Genomic DNA, 9,102 nt, shown 5'->3' on the forward strand with positions numbered 1-9,102 from the left:
CACCGAGGTTTGGGGAGCTCCCGGGAAGATGAGAGCTGGGACCCACCAAGGTTTGGGGAGCTCTCAGGCTGGAAGGAGATGGAATTTCAAAGGAGGAGGGCAGGCAATGGGCAGTTCTCTCACCAGAACTTGAAGTTCCATGGGCTTCATGGGAGAAAGCTTTGCCAGGAAAAGAACACTTCTCTGATCCCCAGCTTAGCCTTGGTCAGTCAGTCAATCAATGTGTGGTTTCTGTGAGGAGAGGATGACCCTGACCGTAGGGCAGGGGGCTGTTGGTAGAGAGATGCCAAGCGGTCCCCTCAACACCAAAGGCTTTTCGATCTCCCATCTCTCCTCCCTAGGTCACCTACCTGCCATTCGCTGAAGCATTTGACCGAGCCAAGGCCGAAAACAAACTGGTGCACTCCATCCTGCTCTGGGGCGCCCTGGATGACCAGTCCTGCTGAGGTGAAGGGCTGGGATTGGCTAGGAGAGAATAGGGAGGGGCCTGGGCAAGGAGAGGGGTTAAGACCACCTGTGACCCGGGGGCTATCTGAGAAGACAGCAGATTCACGTGGTGGCCCAAGAGAGGCTTGGACTGTAACCATTCCTTAGCTCTCAGTGTGAGGGACTCTGTCCCCTAAATAACATCCTGCTTTCTCCCTGGAGCAGGTTCAGGGCGGACTCTCCGGGAGACAGTCCTGGAAAGTCCGCCCATCCTCACCCTCCTCAACGACAACTTCATCAGCAGCTGGTCCCTCGTGAAGGAGCTGGAGGATCTTCAGGTGAGCGGGAGGCCCCTCCCCCGGCTCTATGGCGTTGAGGGAGAGCACAGGCCAGGGGGAGACGGTTTCAGGACTGAGCCGCCAAACTGTTTACTGTCCAACTGTTAACTCCCTAGAACAACCAAGAAAATGAATTCCACAAGGAGCTGGCCAGCCTGCACCTGGAGAAGTACAGCTTCCCCGTGGAGATGATGATCTGCTTACCCAATGGGACAGTGGTATGTGCCCTCCTCACTTAGCTGCCTGCAGCTCTTCCCTTGCCTCAGACCTCGGTTGAGTGCCTGCTGTCTAACTGGAGGCAGGGGAGGGGGGACAACGAGGCTTACTCCTCAGCGTTCCAGCCGCTCCCCACCCACTCCTAAGTTACTGCAGCCAGACCCTTCACCTGGTGGCCAGCTCCTTAGGAGGAGCTGCCATGGCCTTCCAGGGCCCAGGCGTCTGGCATGCCTTTATGCTACACATAACAAGAACAAGAACAATAGCACTTACTGTGTACCAAGCACTGTGCCAAGCACTTTACAAACATCATTTCATTTGATCTTCACAACAACCCTGGGAGGTAGGTTCTATTATTATCCCTCTTCTACAGCTGAGGAAACTGAAGCAAACAGAGGTTAAAGTGACTCGCCCAGGGTCACAAAGCTAGTGTCTGAGGCTGGATTTGAACTCAGATCTACCTGACTCCAGGCCCCATGCTCTATCTACTTTGCCACAAATTTCTGCATCAGAGGAAGGCTTCAATTCCAGAAAATTTACTCATGTTAAAAAAAAAATTAAGGGAATCATGAATTGAACGATTGTACCATAGGACTAACAGAGCAGTCAGGAAAGGCTTCATAGCTGCAGGGCATTCTGACAACAGCAGGGAATACGGAGGACATTCCCTGCAGGAATGGGGCAGAGATGGAATCAGGGAACGGGGGTGACTTATTAAAGGGACGGGGAAAAGAAAGCCCCCGAGAGTAGAGGATTTATAGGAGGAGTTAAGGATGGACAGCTCACGTAGGACTAGACAGTGGAGAGACTTGAAAGCCAGGCCATCTAGATTTGGTATGAAAGGGAGAAATGATAATAAAAATGATGAAAAAAACGTATTATGGCACTTTACAGTCTACAATACATTTTCATATATTCTCTCACTTAATCCTCACAACAGCCCTGTGAGGCAGGTTATTATTCCCATTGTACAGATGAGAAAACTGAGGCTGAGAGAGGTTAAATAACTTGCCCAGGATCACATAGCTAGTAAATTATCCTGGGACGGGTTTTGAACTCAGGGTTTCCTGATTCCAGGTTCAGCACTCTATCCGCTGTGGCCACCTAGTTGCTTCATAGGCTCTTGAGCAGGAGAGTGACATGATCAAAGCCATGTTTCAGAGTGGGAGAGAAGGAACACCTTTTTTTCCTTTTTTCTTTTATATTTATTTAATATTTTATTTTTTCCCAATTACATGTTAAAAAATAAACAATTTTTAACTTTTTTTAAATTTTGAGTTCCAAATTCTCTCCCTCCCTCTTTCCCTCTCCTCCCCTCTTCTTGAGAAGGTAAGCAAAATATTTCTAATTAGTCATGTTGTGAAAGAGAACACCAAGAAAACATAAAGTTTAAAAAATTATGCTTCCATCTGCATTCAGACTCCATCAGTTCCTTCTGGAGGTGGGTAGCATTTTTCGTCATAAGCCCTTAGGAATTGTCTTAGATCATTGTAATACTGAGAACATCTGAGTCATTCACAGTTGATCATCATGCAGTATTGCTGTTACTGTGTACAATGTTCTCCTGGTTCCGCTCACTTCACTTTGTGTCAGTTCGTGTAAGTCTTTGCAGGTCTTTCTGAGAGCATCCTGCTCGTCATTTCTGGTAGCACAGTAGTCTTCCATCACGATCATGTACTACAACCCATTCAGCCATTGATTGATGGGCAGCCCCTCAATTTCCAATTCTTAGCCACCACAAAAAGAGCTGCTATAAATATTTTTGTACAAATAGGTCCTTTTCCCTTTTGTTTTTTGTCTGTTTGGGATACAGATTTAGTAGTGGTATTGCTGGATGAAAGGGTTTTATAGTGGTTTTTTATATCCCTTTGGGCATCGTTCCAGAACGGTTGAATCAGTTCACAACTCCACCAACGGTGCATTAGTATCTCACTTTTCACACATCCCCTCCAACATGTGTCATTTTCCTTTTCTGTTAAATTAGCCAATCTGATAGGCATGGGGTGGTATCTCAGAGTTGTTTTAATTTACATTTCTCTAATCAAAAGTGATTCGGAGCGTTTTTCATATGTCTGTAGATAACTTTACTTCATGTGAAAGCTGCCTGTTTATATCCTCTGACCGTTTATCAGTTGGGGAATGTCTGAAGGCTTTTCCTTATTTTCATCAAATCGACTCAGTTCTGTATATCTTTGAGAAGGGTGGACTTTATCAGAGATGCTTGCTGTAAAAAATCCTTCACAGTTATGATTTTGTTGTTGTTTAGTCATTTCAGTCATGTCCAGCTCTTCATGATCCCATTTTTTTTCTTGGCAGAGATACTAGAATAGTTCACCATTTCTTTCTTCAGCTCATTTCACAGATGAGGAAACTGAGGCAGACAGGGTTAAATTACTTGCCCAGGGTCACACATCTAGGAAGTGTCTAAGGCTGGATTTGAACTCAGGTCTTCCTGACTCCAGGCCCAACACTCTATTCACTGCACTATGTATTTCTGTTCATCCTATTTTTCCTCTTGTTTATCCTATTCTCTCTCTCCTTTCTCCGTATCCATCCTCAAAAGTGTTTTGCTTCTGACTACCACCTCTCTCAATTTGCCCTCACTTCTGTTACTCCCTCCCTTCTTTCATCCCCTTCCCTTACTACTTTCCTGTAGGGTAAGATAGATTTCTATACCCAACTGAGTGTATATGTTATTCCCACCTTGAGCCACTTCCAATGAGAGTAAGATTTAAGCACTCCTCCCTACCTTCCCCATTTTCCCATCCACTGTAAAAGCTCTTTTGCACTTCTTTTTTGTGAGAAAATTTATCCCATTCTGTCTCTCTTTTCCCCTTCTCCCAATGCATTCCCTTCTCATTCCTTAATTTTGTTTTTTGAGATATTATCCCATCATATTCAACTCATACCCATGACCTCTGTCTATGTATATATTCCTTCTAACTACTGTAATAATTGTAAGGTTCTTAGGAATTACAAGTATCATCTTTCCATGAAGGAATGTAAACAGTTTAACCTTACAGAATCCCTTATTATTTCTCTTTCCTGTTTATCTTTTTAGGCTTCTCTTGAGTCTTATATTTGAAAATCAAATTTTCTATTCAGTTCTGGTCATTTCGTCAGGAATGCTTGAAAGTCTTGTATTTCATCGAATGTCCATTTTTTCTCCTGAAGGATTATACTCAGTTTTTTGGGGTAGCTGATTCTTGGTTGTAACCTAGCTCCTTTGTCCTCTGGGATATATTCCAAGCCCTCTGATCCTTTAATGTAGAAGCTGCTAAATCTTGTGTTATCGTGACTGGCTCCATGATATTTGAATTGTTTCTTTCTGGATATTTGCAATATTTTTTCCTTGACCTGGGAGCTCTGGAATTTGGCTATAATACTCCTGGGAATTTTCATTTTGGGATCTCTTTGAGTAGGTAGTCAGTGAGTTCTTTCAACTCCTAATTTATCTTCTAGCTCTAGGATATCAGGGCAGTTTTCCTTGATAATTTCTTGAAAGATGATGTCTAGGCTCTTTTTTTATCATGGCTTTCATGTAGTCCAATAATTCTTAAATTATTGCTCCTTGATCTTTTTTCCAGGTCAGTTGTTTTCCATTGAGATAGTTTACAATTTCTTCCATTTTTTTTTTTCATTTGCTTCCATTTATTTTTTAAGGAATTTTTTTTCTTCAGTCAGCTTTTATACCTCCTTTTCCACTTGGGCAATTCTACTTTTTAAGTTCTTCTCTTCAGTGGATTTTTATGCCTCTTTTACCATTTGGCCTATTCTGTTTTTTAAGGTATTATTCTCTTCGGTATTTTTTGTGCCTCTTTACCAAGCTGTTGACTCTTTTTTCATTATTTTCTGCCATCACTCTCATTTCTTTTCCCAATTTTTCCTCCACCTCTCTTATTTGATTTTTAAAATCCTTTTTGAGCTCTCTTTTTTGGGCCTGAGACCGATTCACATTTTTCTTTGAGGCTTTGGATATACCAATTTTGACTTTGTTGTCTTCTTCTGAGTTTGTGTTTTGGTCTTACCTGTGATCATAGTAACTTTCTATGGTCAGGTTCTTTTTTTTGTTGTTTGCTCATTTTTTTAGCCTATTTCTTGACTTTTTATGTTAAGGTTGGGCTCTGCTCCCAGGTTGAAGAGGGCACTCTCCCAAGCTTCAGGTTCTTTATGCTGTTGTTTTCAGAGCTAGTTATGGGAGTCTGTAAGCTTTTAATTCTTCCAAAGTGGTATGATCTAAGGAGAGGTGTGTTTCCTATTCTCCTGGCCTATGATCTGTGAGAGATCACAAGCACTGTTTTCTGCCCTGGAACTGTGACCAGGGTCTCTGCTCCCCTGTGGCTGCCCGCTCTGATGTGCTAGTTCTCCTTACCCTGGGACTGCAACACAGGACTGTGGCCCTGGTCTCCAGGTATGGGTAATGGAACAGAGTCCTGACCCCAGTGCCAGCAAAAGGACCCCTGCAATGTCCTTGTGACCAGTTGGCCGACTGCCGTACTGTCTGTGGCCTGAGAGCTGTGGAAGCTGCTGCTGCCAGTTCACTTGCTTGCAAAGGCCTGCTGCTGGCTTGCCAATGAATTGTCTGCACTGGACTACACTCCATTCTCATCTCAGTGCAGCAGACCTTTGCTGCCGATCTTCTAGGTTGTCTTGGGCTGGAAAATTGTTTCACCCCATCCTTCTGTGGATTCTGTCACTTCAGAATTTGTTTTGAGGCATTATTTAAAGTTGTTTGGAGGGAAATGTGGGACAGCTCAAGCAGGTCCCTTTCTTTTCTCCACCATCTTGGCTCCGCCCTCCAAGAATACCTTTTACTGCAAGGCTCAAGCCAAAACCACAGCTTTCCCATCCTATTAGCCAGGGAGACCAGAGCAAGAACATGATTTCCCCTGCCTGTTTCTGAGTGGCTAAGAGTGGGATCCAGCCATGCTAAACCTTGTGGATCCTCTGCTAAACCCTCTCTTACCTGTTGCTTCTTTCCCAGGTGCATCATATTAATGCCAATTACTTCCTGGATATCACTTCCTTGAAGCCAGAAGATATTGAGACTGGTGTCTTCAGCTTCTCATCGACCTTTGAAGATCCATCCACAACCACCTATGCACAATTCCTGAAAGAGGGGCTTCGCCGAGCCCAGCCCTTCCTTCAGCCCTAGGACCCCAGCCAAAAGGGCACACGCTGGATGAACTTTCTTATTCCAGGCTGGTTTCTTTCAGTCCCCAGGTGTGACTGAAATTCCCCCATCAGCTACAAGGACGGAGCTGAGTGCTGCTTCACACATTTCAGTCCCACCGAACTGTCTCCTTGAGGTGCAACTACTGGCCTTGGCATCTTTGGAAACCCCCTTGATGGTGTAGGGCTCCCTAGGTTCCATTTTTTCAGTTTCCTTCAGCTGCTCCTGTTTTGAGCCCTAAATATTAATTTAGAAAAGAAATAGGATTGGCATCTAGGGTTTCCTGTGGGGAAAGACCCATTCTAGTGGCCCTGGCACCTGAGGACTTGGCAGCCCTGGGACCCTTCCTTTTGTTCTCCATTAGGGCTGGCCTACTGCCTCTAGCTTTTCAAAAGCAAGCAAGGTATCAAGACAAGAATCCTCCTGTCTATTTGGGCTGAGGAGCTCTGGGGAAAGAGAGCTGGGATTTGGTCTGGAAGGCACCAAGCTGTGTGCCTTTTGCCAGCTGCCTCACCCTCAGGCCAAAGGAGACTCCGTTGTCCGTCCTGAGCAGCCTTTCTGCTCCCCTGAAGTCTGCCCTGACTTGTTCTGTTTAATACTGTTGTCTTCTCCAAGATTTGGGGGAGTTGGCCCAGCCAGACTGCCATGTGGTTCAGGTCAGAAGAGAAAGGGAGACTGAAGCTAGATGCAGCCACGTCACCAGAAAGCCCCTAAGGGGCCCCACTATCTGGTCTCTGTTTTTCAATGAGAAACCAGGTTTGGGTGGAGACCAGGGGCACCCTTGAAGAAGACAAGTCATGAGAGGACCAATGTAGAAAGAAGCAGGTCCAAGACCTGGGTAGCCAGACCTCATGGCTGCCACCCTCCTTGGGGGGCCTGTCTTCCCCAGATGCTGTTTGGTGTCCTCTGCTTGTCTCCTGCCCCTCTGAGTCACTGTTGAGCAGTATGGTAGCCAGAGGACCCCGTAAGCCAAACACCACTGGGGCTCTGGCCTTGAGAAGTGGAAACCAGGAAGTTTCCCTCCCGTTCAGTTCAGTCCTTGGGTGCTCACCTGAGTGCAACCTTGAGGTCGCATGGTAGAGTGAAAAGAGTCTAGATGTGGAGCCAAACACCTGGCTTCAAATCCTGGATCTCCTTCTTGTCTGCATGAGTCAGAATCAAGATTTCAGAGTAGGAAGCGACCTCATTGGCCACCTGGGCCCACCCATACTCAAAAAAGAGCCCCCACTACACTGTACCCAACAAATGTCATCCAGCCCCTAGTAAGGAGGGAAACCCATTATCTGCACGTTCCACCCTTGATAGTTAGGGAGCTTTTCCTTATGTCAAGCCTAGTTCATGTCTGCCTCTTTGCAGTTTCTACCTATTGCTCCTGATTCTGCCTTGTGGGCCAGGCAGGATAAGTCTGAGCCCTCTTACAGCTGACACCCCCTCAGGTGCTTACTGTGAGCCTACTGAGCATAAACAATCCACCCTTGCCCCTCTAGGCCTGTTTGAAAAATGAGGGGGTTGGGTTAGATAATCTGTGAAGTTTCTTACCATTCTAACTGTTCCAAGTCTCACTGGACACCAGTTCTCTAGGACACTGGATTAAGCTGGTTGTTGTGTCTGGCTAACTAGACCCTCAACACCCTCTCCCAGCAGAAGGATTTTTGCAAGTGATCCTGGTGGGACTTTTCTGCTTTTTGTTGAGGCACTTGGGGTTAAGTAACTTGCCTAGGATCACACAGCTAGTGTCAGGTGTCTGAGGCCTGGATTTGAACTCGGGTCCTCCTGAATCCAGGGCCGGTGCTCTATCCACTGCACCACCTAGCAGCCTCTCAGTGGGACTTTTGAGTCCCAGCTCAAGAAGCATTTATTAAGCACATATAGTGTGCCAAAGCACTGTGAGAGTCTACTAACCCAACACAGGTTCTTTTCAAAAGAATTTGATCCAGCCAAAGAACCTGGCTTTTCAGGAGACCAGTAGGAAAATATCGAGCATTAAAAAGCCATAACTATTAGAGAAAACAGGAAACCAAGCTCTCTTCTGCTCTCGGAGCCACACCTTACTCACCCTCCTCCCTGTGCAAAGGCCCCTTCCCATAATCCAGCTCAGGCCACCACCTCCTGAGTTGGTATTCAAGGCCGTGGTGCAGGAGCACCTTTTTTATATACATATAAAAGTATTTTTCCTATTTGTCCTTTCTAGTCTGCACAGTTTGTAGATATTTTTGATAACTCTACTGAGGAGGAAGAGGGCCTAACGTTCTCTGCCCATGACTGTTGTTTATGATGGCTTGGTCCTAAATCCCAGATGGGTCAAGCTTGATGTCTTCTTGACAGTAACTGGAAAGGGAAGAAAACTCTCTCTTCCTTCTCTTCACATTTTTAAACATTCCTTTGGGGGAACACATTATCATTGCTCAACAATTACTTATCTGCCCTTCATGTCCTTTCCCTAGGGGTCTTCCATCCAGATGACAACATCCTTAGTCTCCAGTCCTTGGGGTCTGCAGGCAGTCCTAACTAGGCCAGCGACTCCCCCTGTGACAGGGGTGACAGCTGACCACTCCCCTTAAGGCTCAAGAAACAATATTGCTTTGGACCCACTAGCCTAAGTTCGCCCAAGCTCTCCCCACACTCCAGGAAAGGATTAGTATGCTCTCAGATGCCAAGTTACATTCTTGAGCATGATAGAAGCCCATGCGGGTCCTGGGTCAACTCATCTAATTGTTCATGGCATTAGTCAATATTAATATTACCACTCTTTTATTCTGTTCTTCACCCAGTGGCTGCAGCCCAGCAACAATTGAAAGGCAAGATTTGCAGACCAAAATGTTTAATCCCTTCCGGACACCTCCCTTCTTGGAAAAGGAAGAGACAGAACAGCTCAGCTCTGATTCTGGCTTTGCAGTTCTCAGATGTGATGCTGTCTGTCAACAGTATGGGATGCAGAACAGGCTGTTG

General features: G+C 45.7%; 1 protein-coding gene across 2 annotated transcripts in view; it reads left to right on the forward strand.

The window, feature by feature from the left end:
- LOC114045066 (selenoprotein N-like) overlaps positions 1-7,903 on the forward strand; it is a 19,947-nt gene extending 12,044 nt beyond the window's left edge. For both annotated transcript variants that reach the window (XM_027864879.1, XM_027864880.1), the window contains 4 exons: positions 342-447; positions 652-764; positions 881-982; positions 5,965-7,903. In XM_027864879.1, coding sequence (XP_027720680.1) covers positions 342-447; positions 652-764; positions 881-982; positions 5,965-6,135 — 492 coding nt within the window. In that variant the 3' untranslated portion in view covers positions 6,136-7,903. The remainder of the gene's footprint in view (positions 1-341; positions 448-651; positions 765-880; positions 983-5,964) is intronic.
- The last annotated feature ends 1,199 nt before the right edge of the window (positions 7,904-9,102 follow it).

Source organism: Vombatus ursinus, unplaced genomic scaffold, assembly GCF_900497805.2.
Source record: "Vombatus ursinus unplaced genomic scaffold, bare-nosed wombat genome assembly UNPS02014777.1, whole genome shotgun sequence".
Lineage (NCBI taxonomy): Eukaryota > Metazoa > Chordata > Mammalia > Diprotodontia > Vombatidae > Vombatus > Vombatus ursinus.